Source organism: Capsicum annuum, chromosome 4, assembly GCF_002878395.1.
Source record: "Capsicum annuum cultivar UCD-10X-F1 chromosome 4, UCD10Xv1.1, whole genome shotgun sequence".
Classification (NCBI taxonomy): Eukaryota; Viridiplantae; Streptophyta; class Magnoliopsida; order Solanales; family Solanaceae; genus Capsicum; species Capsicum annuum.
In genome coordinates, this window is record NC_061114.1 from 227,436,791 (window position 1) to 227,455,497 (window position 18,707).

The following is an 18,707-nucleotide window of genomic DNA, read 5'->3' on the forward strand; positions in this document are numbered from 1 at the left end:
AATCGTGTCCATGGCACGCATCGCACTTTCTGACTCTTTCCTTTTATTTTTCTTTCTAAAACCCCATCCTCTTGTTGCTTGCTTGAACCACCACTGGCATGTTTGATGAGCAGATTCAATTAAATTTGAATATATAAAATAAGTTAAATAAATAGATGGATGGATCATTAATTCACTTAAACTTGGATGAATCATATTTTTATGGATTAGTTTTAATTTATCATTCCTATTATTTGTCGAGTTCAGAGCCTAAAAAAACAAGTTTTTTAGTCAAAATTTCAAAAGGACATCCCAAAACTAAAAAATTCCTAAACGGACAAGGTAAACACTTATCCATTAAAAAGTTAGAGTCATCAGTGCTAATAGTGAAATGTAAGGTAAAATTGTGAGTTTATCTTATAAGATAAAATAGTGAGTTTACCTTATAAGGTAAAATGATGATTTTACCTTGTCTATTATCTATATGTAAGTTTGGACAAAGTGTAGGGCATTACAAGGTAAGTGGAGTCGTGAACTTTCTAAGGTAGGATCTCATGTCCACCTTGTAAGGCAGGATTTAAAATTCTCGCTGCTATATAAAGAGTGTGAGCAGAGGTTCATTTCTGACATCAACTCAAAAAAAAAAATTGTTAAATTTCATAACTCAAAAAATTATTGAACCTTGTTCATTTCTTACTTTAAAATGGATAAGGTAAGAGTAAATTTATATTGGAATGGTGAAATTTTGCATGATGAAGATTCGGTGCGATATAGTCAGCATCCTACAGTGATTCAATTATTTCTTTTATCTCTCAAATATGATCTTTTGAAAAAGGTTGTTTAGGAGTAAAATGAGTATTACTAATCCAGAAGATGATGTGGTTATTTCTGGACGATATCTAAATTATTTTATGTCCAACGGACAATCAATATTTGGTGAAACTCATATTTTGAACGATGATTCTTCATCTTTATTTCTTTGCACCGTTGAAATTTTTGGTAATCGTCTTAATCTACAGACGCTTGACATGTATGCATATGTGGAACATTCTCTTATTGTTAAAGAACCCACGGACAGTGAGTTTGATGTGCGAGTAAGTCAAAATTCTTTGAACTTGAATATTGATTCTTCAAGAATGACAATGGAACAACAATTTGATGGTGAGTCTGAAACACATTATCAAAACCACCCGGACTTGTGAATAATTTCAATATGGGAGGACGTAGCAATGCGACTATGAATTTGAAATTTTTTAATTCAAGTGGTCCACAATATCCTTTTTCGGTGGAGGCAATTGATAGGTAATAAACAATTCATTTTATATACTTTTTATTTTTGACTATACAAACGTATGCTTAGTTTTAATAATTTGTAAAACTTATGGGTATAAATCATATTTTTTAAACAAGTGAATATGTTTCTCAAATACTATGATCAAACTAGAGACGGAGCCAGGACTTCAACGAAGGGGGTTCCATATTCAAAGAAAACTTAGGATTTCAACTAAGGGGATTCCATATTCAAAGAAAACTTTGTCGAAGGGGGTTCAACGCATACTATAATCACATAAAGAATAATTTTAATCATGTATAAATAGTATATTTTTCCATCGAAGGGGGTTCGGCCGAACCCCCAAACAGAAGGCTGGCTCCGCCCCTGGATCAAACACATGGTGAAATTTTACTCAAATCTTCACTCAAATATTACTTGCCAAAAATATTTAGAAATCTATGGCCATACGCCAACTTAGGCTTGATATATAGATATCACAATGTAGTTTCTTGTAGTTCAACCAAATTATTTATCTTGATAGACCAAAAATTGAAAAAATATATTGAAAGCTAATTATGTATTTTTACAACTGAAAAATTATATCTTCGTTGAATATATTATGCATCTCGACAGATTCAAAATTGAAAAATGTAATTATGTATCTTTACAAAGGAAAAATGCATCTTTATTGAATATACTATGTATCTCGACAGACCAAAAATTGAAAAAATGTAATTATGTAACTTTACAAAGGAAAAAATGTATCTTCGATGAATGTATCAGAAGTAATTATTTATCCTGGCAGATCCAAAATCAAAATTTTCAATAATTATGTAAAATGTCGAAATTTTCCGTAATTAAGCTTGAATTGACCTTGATTGAATCTAGTCAATTTCGAAACACTGCCCCGTACAGTCTGCCTTGACCCATTGGGCCCAATCATGATGACCATAATTGGGCCTAAATCAATATAACATCCCATATTGACCCATAACAGTAGCGGCCCAAATCTACTTCTTCACTCTGCCTTGAAGGAAAAGAAAAGGGTAGCTCAAAAAGCTTTCACTCTCCCAACACTCCATTAAAAAGGGGAGAGAAAACACACACACACACACAGAAAACGCACACAGTGATCCCAAAACGACGTCGTTATTCAATCCGACAACACTACTCCGTTAACAGAATGTTCAGAAACCAGTACGACACCGACGTGACAACATGGTCACCTGCGGGAAGACTATTTCAGGTAGAATATGCAATGGAAGCAGTAAAGCAAGGTTCAGCAGCAATAGGTTTGAGATCTAAAACACATGTGATTTTGGCATCTGTTAACAAGGCGAATTCGGAGTTATCTTCTCATCAGAAGAAGATCTTCAAAGTTGATGACCATATTGGAGTTGCAATTGCTGGATTAACTGCTGATGGACGTGTGCTTTCACGGTATATGCGTACTGAGTGTATTAATTATGGTTATTCTTATGAGTCTCCGTTGCCTGTTGGAAGACTTGTTGTTCAGCTTGCTGATAAAGCTCAGGTTTGTGTTGGTTGAAACCCTAATTTTTTTTTTTGCTGTGTAGTTTGTGTTGGTTTAGTGTTTGATGATGGATTGGAGCTTTGTTGTGATGGTTGGAGGATTTAGGGGTTAGGGTTTTACTTTGGATTTGTTTCCACTATTATGATCTCCTTGAGAAGGAAAATTTTAGCTTGTTATTGAGGAACTTGTTTAGAAATGCCGTAATGAAAGGAACATAGGAGTTTGTTGCTAGGCATTTGACCAAATAGGATCGGCCAGTTGACTGGTAAAGTTGTTGCCAGTTTGTAACGCCCCGAAATCTCATCCAGAGACGTCACATGGTGCTTAAGGCTACAAGTAGCCCCAAGATAACCCTTTGAGTCTACTACTGCATTTAATACTCATTTTAAGAATTCAAATCAGATAATAGAATTAAATTTCATTAAACCACACTGTAAACATAATGTCCAAATCACAAGATTCTGAAAAGTCTGTGTTCTAGTCTGACAGAGCCTCTACAACTCAAGAATAGAGAGCCATTGGGACAAATCCCCAACTGACTCATACTCAAATGAAAGGAGATAAATACAACTGCTGATAATATTAAATATCTGGAAATTAGGTCCTCGAATCATGAGGACTCACCATTGCAGGAATGTAAACGAGGGCGCTCGGAATCACTGCCGCTGCTGGGATTGAGCACCTGAACCCACATTATGAGACAATGTAGCACATGGACGTATATGTGGGTCAGCACTTTGGGAATGTAGTGAGTATATGGGGGTGTATGCATTTAAGTAACCAATATCATTAATTTTTATAGAAATCATGCATGCTGACAATAATGACTCAAAAAGCTTGATTAAAATTTGAAATATAAACATCATAAACCATGAATAATGAAACATGTATCATAAATCTCGTGAGTCATTATACATAACACAAGAATCTGAATTTCTCCTCTTATTCTCAAAACTCGTAAGCTAAAGAAATCTTTAAACAATACTCTCAAAATTCATACTTCTTTATCGAGGAGTATAAAACTTCTTTAAAACTAAAGGACTTAAAACTTTATAAACTCAAGAATTGGAATTGGGAAACTTTGGACTCTTATGAACTTGGGAGTTTCTTCTAACCGACATAAATCATGTGAGCTAACATGGAGTCCAACGTCTCGCCCACATTGGGGAGAGCTGTTCTATCCTTGTCATCGGAGTGGAACCTCAACTTTTAGTGATCACTATCTCGGTCTCAGGCCCACAAATCTCAATCCTACGGTGGTGCATAGTTCTGGGGCATGAAACCTTGGAATCAAGCCCAAGTCGGTACTAAATACTACTCTCAGAACTCTTTAGGAAATCCACCTTAAAATAACTCAACGGTCTATAATGAAGACCAAATCATATTTCTTTTAGTTTAAATTATAGGCAATTGTGGACTCCTATTTTAACTCAAATTCACAATATCAATCTTGATTCAAATCTTGGTAAGCAATTTGCTTAAGGAAAGCTTAAAATCATAACATCATCAAAATCCAAACTCATTCTTGATTTGAATATGATAGTTCAAAACTTTCAAGAACATAGTATTAAAATCTCAATACACTTCTTGGACACTTAAGGAAATATCAACAACTCATTCTTGGACTTAAAACATGAATGCATATTCAAATAATATAAAGCTTCAAGATAGTAGTGAATCATAACTTCAACTTTAGAAACATTCAAAACCTCAATCTTGGTAGGAATATACAATTCATTCATGAATTCTCAATTCACAACGTAAAATCGGTGAAATATCATATACTTCAAAACTTAATCAATTCATAATTTCATGAACTTGAAATATATCAAACTAGGCATAATTCAACTTGAAGATACAGAGTTCTTTAAGAAAATCAACATTTTGGGCACAAGAACGAAAGGATTGTTCTTGTTCAAGCCCCACATACCTCAAATTATGAATTTGGATGAACTCTTGATTTCGGAACTCTATTTGTAAAATTGATGGGTGCTTCTTGTAGCTCTCGCAATGGGGATTCCGAATCCAAGACCAATTTTGAGATTTTACGGTTGTATTTTGATGGATCTTGATTTTTATTTTGAGTCTAAAGGGTGTTGTTCTTGAGAAATTGGATGATAATGACCATATTTTGGTCAATTGAGATTAAAATCCATGGTTGATAAGGGTGGGGAAAAAACTAAAATGCCCTTAAGGAAACAAAGTCACAGCTGTCCCTCAGTTGATAGGCTGAAGTAAATTGGTCATAACTTTTTACTCCGATGTTGGATGAAATCAATTGTATTGGAAAGGAGACTCAAAGAGCTTTCATTTGATATATAGCAGCTCTCCCAATTTTCCTTCATTTCCTCCAATTTTCATTGACTCAGTGTCACCTTTTCAATACTCTTAAAATGATGAAACTGAAATGGTTAAGCAGGAATTAGGGTTTTTTTGGGATTCATTCCGTTTCTCTTCTAGTTTAGCTTATGTAGTGCTCTTTAGGTATATTTAGTGATGGAGTTGGAACTATAAAAAGATTGAAATGTCTAAGTTATACTTATCCTTCTGCATGCGGTTTCCTTCAATATTGTGATCCAAAGGAAGAAAAAACATTAGAGCTGGCTGCCTTGTTTACAAAATCAGTTGGTTTCCTATATCCAAGAGCTTCATTTCTTCTACCTATGGATTTCTTTAAACTCCTTTAAGGACTTACTTATTTTCTATCACTGCTGCAATGATGGAAAAGGTTTTCAGCAAATGGCTTTGGGTCAACTGGGGTATTGCTTGAGCACCTTTGTTGCTTTAGCGACTAGACTTGGAGTTTTGATGTTACTTGCTCGTGTGCAGTCCTTGAAAAATGCCTGCTCACTTTGCTATTTGTCAAATATCCATAGATCATAAGATCAGTTTGAAATTTGGGTGAGAAAAAGTTATATGCTACCTCCGCATGGAGTTTAAGAAAGAAGTGATGATTTTATAAAGCTTACAAAATTATTCCTTTTAAAATTATTTTAATATTTATTTTTAGTTGTCTTTTCTTAATAAGTGGGACCCACTAAGGATAAAATGAGAATGATGTCATTAAATAATTACCAAATAAGGAAAGGTGACATTCTTTTTGGGACGGACCAAAAAGGAAATGAGGACACATAAAATGGGACGGAGGGAGCATTTAAGATCTATCAGGAAAGATGGCATATTTGAAGTTGGTAGGTTCCAAGCCTTTTCCTTTGAGATATATTTGAAGCAATTTACCTTTCTATGTATCAGAGAACTTGAAGTTTAACCAGCGATGCACGCTTATAGATTCCACTATCATTTATCTTTTTCTAGAGAAGTAAGCTGTCTTATATATCATAATCTGTGTTGCTCGGATAGGGATCGGGCCACTCAACATGAGTGCAGGTCTAGAAGTTGGATTCATCATCACCTAAATCTTAGGATTCGGGGATAACAATAGGTGCATGAGTATGTGTGCTAAGATACAACCAATGAATGTATATTTCGACAAACTTCATTTGTTTCAACTTATATTGCATAGTTTGATTGTGCATGGAGTTTTAAGAAAGAAAAGAGCACTTCTAAAACTTGTAGTCCTAAGTATGTCATAACATTTGTGTGGCTATAAGACTTTTAATACTTTTTTTCTTAAAAATACCATAACATATGTGTGGATAATGGATATAAAAACTTCTCATTAAGGGTAAAATGGGACATTCGATTTAAGTTGTTTCCAAATTTAGAAAGGCAGCATTCTTTTTGAATGGACTAATAAGGAATAGTGCTATTCCTTTTAAACGACGGAGTATTTAAGTATATGTTTCAGATATTAATTGAAGTTATTAAAATAAAGCTAGTCTAATAAAATTCTATGTAAATACTTAATATTTTATTCATAAGTTATCTCGTATAGTACTAAAGTATTCTAGTACTTTATGTGAATACATATGCCATATGCCCATTATCAAACCAAATACCCGATCAACCTATACTTGGCCATTGATGTAGTCAATGCACCCAAGTTAGTTTGACCAAATCCAGTGTGGATCCCACCCACACAAATCATGTCCGGTTGACACGGACAACACAGCTCATAATCAAACAGTAGCAATGGTTGCCCAAACCCTTCCTCCTGTTCCACTTTACAATTTACAAATGCGGTTTGTTAATCAGCTCCTGCATCTTGGTAAATTATTACAACTTGGACATGGCATGCACCTTTTAGAATTTTCAAGTTACACACCTCTTTAGTAGGATAAAATTGGCAAGTTCATTGAATTTTCATGTCAGATCAATGTATGATGTTTAGGAATTTAGCAGAAGTTATCACTAAGCTTTTAAGAATGCCACTGCACTAAATCTTCTCATAACAACCCACAGTGGTCTAAATCACTCTATTTGAATTGGGTGCATAGTGTATGCTTCCTTCCCAGTCTTATTGCAAAGTATAACACATATTAGAGCTAATCAGACATCAACATATGCTTTTCTTGTTTAGAGAATAATGTGAGGATTATGCATGTAAAGTTTGAACTATGGCCCTGAGTTATTATCCTCTTAGCTACATGATTTTATCATCACAGGTACTTAAATTTTTCTTATTGCTAACGGTTGGTGAATGTAGTTTGAACTTCAAGTAGACTTTGCGGCAATTTTATTTGACAGCAATTTCTGATAATATCTGACTCCTAAGGATATTACTAAAGTTACTAAACAACATGGCGGTCCGTCCGGCCATGGTGTATGATGCAGTGTGTTGGCCAGTCGAGAACTCTCACATCCAAAAGTTGAAGGTGGCAGAAATGAGAATGTTGCGATGGATGTGGCTTTACTAGGGGCAACATGGTTAGGAATGAGGTTATTTGGGCGAAGGTGGGAGTGGCCTCGGTGGAGGACAAAATGCGAGAAGTGCGGTTGAGATGGTTTGGGCATTTGCTGCGAAGGGGCACAGATGCCCCCGGTTCGGAGGTGCGAAAGGTTAGCTTTGGATGGTTTTTGGCGGGGTAGAGATAGGCCGAAGAAATACTGGAGGGAGGTGATTAGACAGGACTTGGAGCAGTTACAGCTCTCGGAGGACATGACCTAGATAGGAAAGTTTGGAGAACACGGATTAGGGTAGAAGGTTAGTGCGTGGAGGTGAGTCGTAACCAGTAGTTAGGTGAGCTTTGGGGTAGCCTGCTAGTGGTTGTAGGATTTTGCTCATAGATTGGAGTCTCTAGTTAGGTGGGGTAGGGGGAGGTGGATGCTTGCGGTTGGTTAGTGTGTCGTATTACTTTATGGGTGCCTTATCTCTGTTCTTTCATCACGTTTTGTGTTCCATGTTTCATGTTTTATTACGATATTATTTACTAAGTTTCTGTGTGTCTTGAGCCGGGGGTCTATCGGAAGCAGCCTCTCTACTTCTTTGGAGGTTGTGGTTTCGGAGGTAGTGGTATGGACTGCATATCCTTCCTAGACTTCACTTGGTGGGAATTCACGGGGTATATTGTTGTTGTTGTTGTATCTGACTCCTAAGGATACTGAAAATTGCACTTAGTTCCTTAAAATGTAGAAATCTCCCACCAAGATGGAGAAAAATATAAACATATGCCCAGTAAAGGAAAGCGAAGTATATGGTTAGTTCATGGTATTCAGTAGGCCAATTTTGTGGTGATAGATTTTTAGGTTGTGCCGTTTTGAGGAATAAATTGTGTTCCGGTAACTGTTAAAACTGGAGTGTCCTGACTTTGTCAACGGAATGGAAATTGAGGGACATTCTTGTGTTTCATTCATTGAGGACTTGCCTTGATGCTTAGACCCACTTTCGTTCTGCTTTGATGATTTGGATATAGTTCCATCAGATTTTTTTTTTTAAAAGATGAAGTAATTGATTCCATTCATGGCAAACAAAAATCTAAAAAGCTATCAGGGGAATCCATTGTGGAATGTGGATAAAAAAACTTAACTATATAGATACAAAAGACATTTAACTTCGAGCACATATTGGCTAGTCGAGAGGCCATCAAAACATCTTCTATTTCTTTCGTTCCGGATGGTGCATAAGATGCCAGCTGGTATCATCTTCCAAATTTTTTTGATGGTGCTGTCAACTTTCCAGTTTTTTCATAGCTCTATCAGGTTTACTCAATCTGAGGTCTTAGTAGTGTACTTTTGGTTAGTTCATTATCTCATAGAAGAAGGTTTTAAAAGAGGACTCCAGACTCCACAAGTTCTTCCCAGGAATTTCTTTTGATAAGCAGGCTGACCCTTTTTACCTCTGCACAATTTGTTGGGTGTTGATAGGTGCATCAACTGTATGGTGGCTGATATCATATCAGACTCTATTCATAATTTCTCCCAAATTTATTTTATAGAAGGAAAAGTAAAGGTTGGCTCTTGGTGATGGTTGGTATGCTTCATGTTTGGACCCTTTTTTTCCGTAATACAAATGAAAAACCAATTAAGTTGTTTTAGTTCTTCACTTAGGGATGTGTTTGACGGTGAACCAGCATACCTACAAATGACATATGTCGAGCATTGGTCATGGGGGGAAGTAAAGAAAGAATAGAAATTGTTTGAGTCAAGTTTCCCAGTTTCAAAAGAAAATAAAAAAAATTGTTTGGGTCTTTTGTTGTGTCCCGGTGGATATTGAGTTAAATGCATTTTGTTCTTCCATTTCTCAGGATGATTTGTTAATGTAAGAAATGTTTATATTTTTATATGAGGCTAGCTGTCTGATTCAAAAGTTGATACCTATTTTTGCTCTTTATATCTTCTTAACATTTGCTTTTGCGACAGGTTTGCACTCAACGATCCTGGAAACGGCCTTATGGTGTTGGCTTGCTTGTTGGTGGACTGGATGAGTCTGGTGCTCACCTTTATTACAATTGTCCTAGTGGTAACTACTTCGAGTATCAAGCTTTTGCCATTGGATCTCGGTCACAAGCTGCAAAAACCTATTTGGAACGTAGGTTTAAGACTTTCACGGATTCTTCACGTGAAAGCCTGCTTAAGGACGCACTATTTGCACTGAGAGAAACTTTGCAGGGAGAAAAACTAACAAGCTCCAATTGCACGGTTGCTGTGGTAGGAGTAGGAGAGGCTTTCCATACACTGGACAAGGAAACCATACAGGCATTGATCAATGAATTTGAGATAGCTGGTGAAGATGCTCCTGCCGAAGTCCCAGTGGAAGCTGCTGGTGATGAACCCGCAGCACCTGAAGATGGTGCTGCCCCTGCTGATGAAGGAGCTGCCCCAATGGATATTTGATAATGTTCTTCCTTTAGGCTTCCCCCACTTTCATATTCAGAGATTTCTTCTTAGAATGTTGAGATTTTGTGGCACGATGGGTAATATTTTCTGCTTGGATGTTTTATTATGCAATCATGCTCTACTTTGGTCCAAACATTTCAAAGCTTATGCTTCTGAATTTGATCTATAAACAGCTTATATGACTTTGTTGAGTTGGATCTCTCCCTCCCCCCTCCTCCTCCTCCTCCTCTGTTTTTGGTTGTTTGGCACAGTTTATTTTCTTTTCTGCTTCACTGTAGCTCCATTAAGCAGCTGACCAAATGAATAGGTAACTCTTTCTCAGTCCTAATTCAGGCAAGAATGGGGAGGACAGTTGCCTTGTAGTAATGGTTCGACTAAACGAGGTGTGTTTTGATTCGAATTGCCGTTTGAGCAACTCATATATATCCCTACGCGTTAAAACTGTTATACAACTTGAGAGTGAGTAGCGGCTGTTGATTAAAAACACAAGTCTCTTGCTAAGTGGTAACACGATGTATAGAGTTTAACACCTGCCCGGTGCTAGATGTTTGGAAGGGGAAGTGTTGTACACTGGCGCTCAATTCGTGTGATTATATTCTTACGCGTTAGAACCATATAAATTGCTTGACGATACCTTAAATAAATTAATATAGCTAGTATAACTTTTTTCCCAGCAGAAGTAGAAGTTAATGCGACACACAATTTTTACTGTGCAAATGGATAGGAGCTAGTTAACTAGTGTATTTGGGTTTTGAATGTTCACTCAGAACAGTACAAGATATATTGGACTTTGAATGTTGTAAATTGTAACATCTCAATCTGGAATATTTCTGCATTTGATTAGGATTTCTCAATTATCAATTCCAGCTGCAAGTAGCAACATGAAAACATGAACTATAGTTTATAATTGCAACTCCATACTATGTTTACTAAAATGAAAAATTCCAATCATTCACGGGCCATCCTCGCACCAAAAAAAAGTGCCATTGAATTGAATCACAGAGAAAACCATCGACGATCTATTTGATCTTAAATTTCTCTTAGTTTGTCTTGAGAAGGGGGATACATGTTCTTGCCATGGAGGGGTATAAAACAAGGTTCAATTAAGAGATACAGATCATAAATGGAAAAAGGGGGTAAAAGATTGGTTCTCTGTGCAAGACACTGGATATAAAACTGAATCTTGACACCTAAATTAAGATGGGAGATCCAGACTAAACAATATGAAATTTTACGTTCAACATTTCTTCACGACAAGTCAAATAGGAGTAGGCACTTAAAAAAACACAGCGCTGCTCGTTCTTTTTCCTATTACTTTTGAGTTGCGGGGCATCATAATGGAACTGGGAGGATTTAAGCTCGAGAAAGAAACTTCACGACAACAAAACACGGCCACTCTTCTAATTCACAACAGCGGATTTGCTTAGCTCTGGAAGCTGGAGTCCCTTGGCCTGCATTTGTTTGTACATCCATTGCCAATTTTCAGGTGTTACCTCACCTCCTAGAGATCGAATCACAGACCCACCGCTGCAAGAACCTACCCGACAACATTCCTCCAGTGACAGTCCCCTTACCAATCCATACAAAAACCCACTTGCAAACAGATCTCCGGCACCTGTAGCGTCAGTAAGTTTTGCCTCGCCAATTGCTGGAACACGGGCAAACTGAAAACCAAAACAATATTTCATGTTTATAACTCCAATAACATACAATAATTAAGATTATAAAACTATCAACGGAGAAAGCCATCTTGTGCGTGTGCCAACAAGAATGGAATTTTTCTATATAAAAATAATTAATTTTAACCTTAATGCCAATTTTATGGCCACAAAAACATCATGGCATGTTTAAAACCACAAGTTCTTTTTAAAAAATTCTTTCTTATGTAAACTCCACGGCCTGTCAAATACATTCACATAAATTGCTAGTATCCTACTATTAAAATGACAAGAACGACCAAGTTGTGGGGGTACTCGATTGACATCTTTAAATAATATGAACATCCAGAACAAACGGCTCGTTTTTATTCATTTTTTCTTAAAGATGCATTGCAGGTGGGGAAGGATTACCGATACCTCTTTCTCATGTTTTGCAATGCACCCCTTTTGGGCTAAGGTGACAACAGCCCACTTGCAATGTTTAGCCAAAAATTCAAGTGCTGCATTAGGATCTGCTTTCTCTTCACCCCTACACCAAATGTTGGAAAGACACAGATATTCATTTGCATGAATTGCCTATCAATATTGTAGTCGATAAACATAATTTCTCAGTTTCGACCCAAGACAAATAATCACCTTAGAAGCTCAGTTGCTTCATCCTCATTTGCAAAGCAAAGGTCGATGTTTCCCGACTCCAATAATTCAATTAGAGGTGATTTAAACTTCCTCACCATCTGCCATATATTAAGAGTATCATAAAGGAACCCTCAAAAGAAAATACAAATCCTATTATGGATAACACATATTGGACACATTTTGACAGGAACAATTTAATTTGATTTTATTCAAACATGTATTCTTTTATATGTCTCCAATTCTTATCTTATGAAGTTTGTTTTCTACGGACAGCTCAAAATAAAAGAGAATGAAATAAGACCTTTGTATCAATTGAGAAGATATGTAACTGTTTCTGCTTCAAAAACTCGAAGCAAAAATAAAATGCCAAACTTTAAATAATGCCATGTAGCCTAGGCGAATAATTACCTCAAAGCTGGCTAGATCTAACGAAACAAAAAGGCCTTCTTCCTTTGCTATTTTGATGGCCGCCTTAATAACTTCAATATTCAGGATGGCATATCTCAATACCAACCACTGTTACAAAATAAAGGCAAATAAGTGAAGAATTTTCAATGCTACAATTCCCCGGAGTAGTCCTCCAACGAGTACTAACATACAAAAAAAAGTTCGAGGTAGAAATTAAATTGATTTCAAATGGATCAGACAATTCTACTTATTACTATTCTACTTATTACTGGGCAAACATACAACATTGTAATAACTAAGGGGTCGTTTGGTAGAGTGTATTGAAATGTTAATGCATGCATTAGCTTAATGTGTATTAGTAGTACCTTGTTTGGTATACCTTTTTACCCTATGTGCATTAATTATACACTCTATTGTGTATTAAGATGTGTATTACTAATACCTCAAAATCCATGGCATTAGTAATGCAATGGATCTAATGCATGCATTAATATGCTTAAAGACCCTATTACCCCTCAAAAAAATTTCCGCATCCTTTCCAACATATATATTGAGGGTATTATGTAAAAAAAAATTTTTTTTTTTAGAAATTATGTAATTCATGTTTTTTTTAATACATCGAACCAAACACTGCATAAGAAAAATACAACCATAATTAATGCAAGCATAACTAATACAAGCATTACTAATACTCCATATTTTGCATTATTCTTATATACTCTACCAAACGACCCCTTGTATTATAAGAGTTTAAAATATCAAATAAGGAACCCTCACCTTGGAACCTTTGAAGTCCTCTCTTTTCAGTTCATCTACCTGATACACAAGGAAATAATAAGACAAGCATAAGGTCACTTTGCTTAATATTTTACACGTCATTAGAATCATTAGCCACCACTGCATTTGACTAGATGAAAGTGTAAAGTACCTGAACTTTCACAGAGCCAGACAAACAGGGCCGCATGGTACGATTGCCAACTTCGTCAACCAGACAAACACACTATACATCACAAATTACACATTAGAAACCAAGGAGTCATCTATATACAGACTCCGAATATCCAACAATGCTCACCTGAGCCGTAGTTCCATTCTTCAATCTCAATCTTGAGAGATCCACTTTGTAAAAGCCCATGTTGCTCATAAATAATTTACCTTCTTCATCGTCGCCACAAGCCCCAATGATCCCACTACTAATCCCAAAGCCAGCAGCCAACCCTCTAATTGTATTTGCAACACTACCTCCAGCTATAGTCTTCAATAGAGATTCATTGTCAGTAGAAGGAAGGATATGGGCGTTGAGCTCGTTGAGTATATGCTTCAACTCTTCAACTGCAACCTACAGATAACAAAGGAAGCTAAATGGCTCAGAATCTTGTTTAGAACAATTAAGGACATGGACATCAGTATCAAACATATTACTTCACGGTTTTCGTACTTTAACAAACATTTTTTAATAATCATTATGCCTCTCCTAGATGGCAGCTAGACAGGATAGAGCAAGCAACTATGCCTCAATTGTCAGCTATATGAATCCTATGTGTCAAATCAGCTTTCACAACCCAACGAACTCAGCACTCAGAAATCATAGTTTTTACTATTTTATAACTGCCTTCATCCTTAATCCACAGTAGCATAATTTTCAACAAATGAAACCACATGGATTCTAGAAAGGGGAAGTTTATGAGCCAAACATAAATGCAATTTATCAACTCAAGGGAAACGCCCTTTCAGTCCAATCCTGAAGAAGTCCAAATTATCCAATGGGAATCAAATTCCCTTGTTTTCAGTCTCAGATTGACATTAGTAGGAAAACCCAAAAAGGTTATTTTACAACCATCAACTTATAACCACAAAAAACATAACGTTCTGATATGTGGATGAACCGAGATCATCTTAACGCAAAACCAGCTTTTCAGTCTGTGATACGTCCAAACCTCATTGGCGAAAAGGTTTGTTCTTGTTTACATCATTCTCTCTTTAGCTGCCACTAGGTTTTGCTATAGCAAAGATTGTTCTATTCGGATTATCAGCATAGTTCGAATTCCATGCCAAAGAAATTATAGAACACTAGATAGCTAAAAAGCGTATACAGAACTGCCAAACTTCCCGCCCACCCCACAACTAAAACAACAACAACAACATACCTAGTGTAAGAGTCTGGGGGGTAGAGAGCTAATTCCGAAAGACCCTCGGCTACCCCATAATTAAATGCAGAAGCACACACGCACACACACACACAAACGTATACACATACATAGATAAGAGAATCAGAATATCTAAACAGCAATAAAATCAAAGAAACAACTGCAAAAAAGGGAACAAAAGCATAGATCCAGATGAAAAAAGGGAACTTCAGACAAATAGCCCACCGAATTTACTGTTTACTTTTTCTACCCAGTATACATAAATTATACACGGATATATAAATACACTATAAATCTGACAGCCACAGCCATCTTTACTTTAAGATGTTGAGTGGGCTGCTCTTTAGGTTAATTCTTCTTATGCCATATACATCAGCAAAAGCTACATTACCTTCAAAGATCTAAATTTTATAGTAAATTAGCAATAAAACAATCAACTAAAGCAAAATCAACACAACCCCAAATCTTAAAAACCACAAACAACTAAAAAGAACGAATCTTTATCACAAAAACCATATCCAAATTGCCAATCAAGAATCAAGAAAAAAAAAAAAAAGATAAAGAGAATTACAGGGAAAGAGCCACCAGGTTCACCAGGAATTTGGGAGAGAAGGGACCAATCAACTTTAGCTATATGGTCTACAAGAGCAAATGGTTGAAGCCCAAGTACAACTGGTGCACCTGTGTTACCACTTTCACTGTGATTTTCACCATTAATGGTAGCTCGTCTAATTTCAACTCCCATAATTTTTCCAAATAATTCTTATGAAATTAATTTGTAGAAAAATGGGATTTTCCTCTTCCTCCCCCCCCCCCACCCACCTTTTGTCCCTGTGTTAAATTTTGTCTACGTAATTGCCAAATTTATAGGCACATTGTGCTCTACTGTATACTTTTCACCACTTGTCCACTTGCTTTTTCATTCTTTTGTGATTTTTGTATAATCATATTCGAACCTTGTCTGCATCTTGCTAATTTTACATGATTATATGTAAGCCTGAAAAAATTACTTATTTTTTTTTATTTGTTGAGCCAAAAATACCCTTTATATGTGGAAATTGATCTATATTAATACTTCAAATATAATTTTGAATCATATTTAGTTAGTTAAATTTGCAAAAGGGAGCACTTTTTGCCAAATTTTGTGGAAATTGATATATATATTAATACTCCCCGTGCTAAATTATTTGTCTCAAATTTTTTAATTTGATTTCTCATTTTACTTACCTTGAGTCGGGGTCTATCGAAAACAACCTCTCTATTTCTTCGGAGGTAGTGGCATGGACTGCATACATTCTACCCCAGATTCCATTTGGTGGGAATACACTGGGTTTGTTGTTGTATTTCTCATTTTACTTGTCTTTTTTCATTCATTAAGGAGAGACAATTTTTTTTTTCATCTTTTATCCATTGCATTAATTACTTTTTCTTTAAATTAAAATATAAACATCATTTAATAGAAGTACTATGATAAACTAATCATGTTATTAATTATTTTTCTTAATTAATGTGTCATCTCAATTAAAGACGGGTAATTTGAGACGGAGAAAGTACTTCAAATATAATTTTGAACCATATTTAGTTAGTTAAATTTGCAAAAGGGAGCACTTTTTGCCAAATTAATAAAAATTGATCAAAAGACATTAAATGACTTTTGAACCGATTATAAACTGATCAACTCAATGAATTTGATTTTTTTTTAAATTTTTTTAAAATAAAATGAATCGAGCTAGCTTGTTTTTTGGAGCAAAAAATAAAAAAATCAAGTGAGTTCTCAATTGTTTATCCACCTGGATTTTGGTTAAAAAATGATTCAATCAGTTTTTTCTAAAAAATATATAATAAAAAAACCTAGGATTAAAATGGGCCTGTTATTTTTATTGATTCAACAGTCTATTGTTTTTGTTATAGTCATCATCACCTTTTAAATCCATTATATTGGTTGGATCATATGTGCTCCACTTTAACAAATTTAAGAGAATAAAAATACTTAAGATTATATTTAAAGAATCATTATAGACCTACTCTAATATATGAAGAATAATTTTAGCTTAAAACTCAATTTCAATCCAAAATTAAGCCATCAACCTTGGTTTATCTTTTCTTGTCAACATTCCTTTGGTAAAAGAAAGTACCTAGAGATAAACTAATAAATATATTATATTTTTAGACAAGGAAAAAAGAACTTTTATCTTGTCCATAGATATTTCTGTTTCAAATAAAAAATAATAATAAATAAATCACAAATATTACGAATTTTGTACCTCCTAAATTGTTGGCCACAAAATCTAAAACTTGTATGGACAGGGGTAGATATAACTATATCTATTAAGTGCAGTGTACAAAATATTAAATGTATTAACCCATTGAATTTAACTTATCAATTCCCTCTGAATAAATTTTAGTGAATCGTATGAGTTTGTCAAATATTTTATAAGATTCTTAATTTAACAAGAAAATTTTATTTTTAACAGATACCAAAGTGTCTATTTCGATGAATTGGAAGAACCATCAATCAATACGATCTTCTTCTCGAAAAAAGTAAAAATATTGCGTAAGATCCTTCCTTTTTTTGCTCCATATTTCTCATTAATCAACGATCAATTGAAGTGCTCTATAATTTTTCGCTACTCACACGGCCGAGGTAGAACAAATGATGTCTCATTTTTTTTTTTTTCTAATAAATATTTTTGTTTTATATATAGAAAAAGAGCCTATCTAATCCACGTAATATATGTAAAAGCTAAAAAGTAAAGATACAGAATATTAGATATTTGGTGGTTAGTCTTTTTTCATATTTGTGGATTTTGATCATCATTGTCTATAGAGCCTTCAACTGAAACGTATCTAAACTCTTGCTCTTCCCTCAGATTTTTGTCTACCTATCAATAATGTCTCTATTAATTTTTTTTTATAATGGTGGTGTCCGAGCCTAGCCAAGTTGTGCACCTCAATATATGTAAGATAACTATGCTCATCAGTACTAGAACAGATGAGAAGACTCACTTAGTAATAATGCCTCCTTATATTTTTGAAAGATTCTAATTTTGCATATCACCTTTAACTTTCTGGATTCCGAATAAGTTATCTGTACATACAAGTGAATTTTATTAAACATATATACATAATTTGAGATAAAACTATTGAGTTTTGCTAGACGATAAGTAGAAAATAAGTAGACATTTGGCCATTAAAATTAAAATTTTTTGGAGTTGGAGATGGAACTAAAGTTGAAGTCGGAGTTGTGTTTAGCCATGTTTTCTTGAAACTTTTTTTAAAACTTTATACCCCCTATTTTTAAAAACTATCAAAATCACCAACTTAACTAATTTACCTACAATATACAACCAAATGTGAGAGGAGAAAATAATGTTACCTTTGTTGTTGGTGTTGCATAAAAAATCACACTAATGGATGGATTAAGATTCCATTGTATCACGAGGAGATTTTGAAGAAGAAGAAAAAAAAATTGAAGGTATTTCAGGTCTTTTATCGATAAAAGTAGGAAGAGGTGAGCAATGTGATAGTTAAACATTTAACTCCGATTGTTAGATGAAATTAAAAGAATGTTTTTGTAAAAATAAAAAACATAAAGGTCATTTGTAACAATAGTAAAGTTGAAACTGAAATTGGAAAAAAGTGAAAAGAAGTAAACTTATTTTTATTTTTTCAAAAATAATTTGAAATTCTCACCACGCGAAATAATTTTTCAGAAAAAATAAATAAAAAATTCTTATGACCAAAAGGTCCGAGCACTCCAGCAGTAGCTCTGCCGCTGATTAAGACCCCACTATGAATGGTGTAGGAAATAACAGTTCTTGAGTCAGTGACACTTG

At 34.9% G+C, this 18,707-nt stretch overlaps 2 protein-coding genes across 3 annotated transcripts; one reads left to right on the top strand and one right to left on the bottom strand.

Annotated features, from left to right (window-relative positions):
* The first annotated feature begins 2,257 nt into the window (after positions 1-2,257).
* LOC107866984 (proteasome subunit alpha type-1-A-like) lies at positions 2,258-10,213 on the top strand. Its single transcript, XM_016713051.2, has 2 exons — positions 2,258-2,786; positions 9,546-10,213. The coding sequence occupies exons 1-2, from the start codon at positions 2,436-2,438 to the stop codon at positions 10,017-10,019; spliced, it is 825 nt and encodes a 274-aa protein (XP_016568537.2). The 5' UTR covers positions 2,258-2,435; the 3' UTR covers positions 10,020-10,213.
* Positions 10,214-11,013: 800 nt separating this feature from the next.
* On the bottom strand, positions 11,014-15,829 carry LOC107868548 (uncharacterized sugar kinase slr0537). Of its 2 annotated transcripts, XM_047411290.1 has the most exons (8): positions 15,443-15,829; positions 13,800-14,063; positions 13,653-13,724; positions 13,502-13,540; positions 12,725-12,832; positions 12,317-12,414; positions 12,098-12,209; positions 11,014-11,686 (listed from the first exon to the last, which is right to left on the bottom strand). In XM_047411290.1, the coding sequence occupies exons 1-8, from the start codon at positions 15,614-15,616 to the stop codon at positions 11,423-11,425; spliced, it is 1,131 nt and encodes a 376-aa protein (XP_047267246.1). In that variant the 5' UTR covers positions 15,617-15,829; the 3' UTR covers positions 11,014-11,422. The 2 variants fall into 2 exon arrangements, with proteins under 2 accessions (XP_047267246.1, XP_047267247.1); XM_047411291.1 differs by lacking the exons at positions 12,098-12,209; positions 12,317-12,414 and having other exon boundaries at positions 15,443-15,704.
* Positions 15,830-18,707: the final 2,878 nt, after the last annotated feature.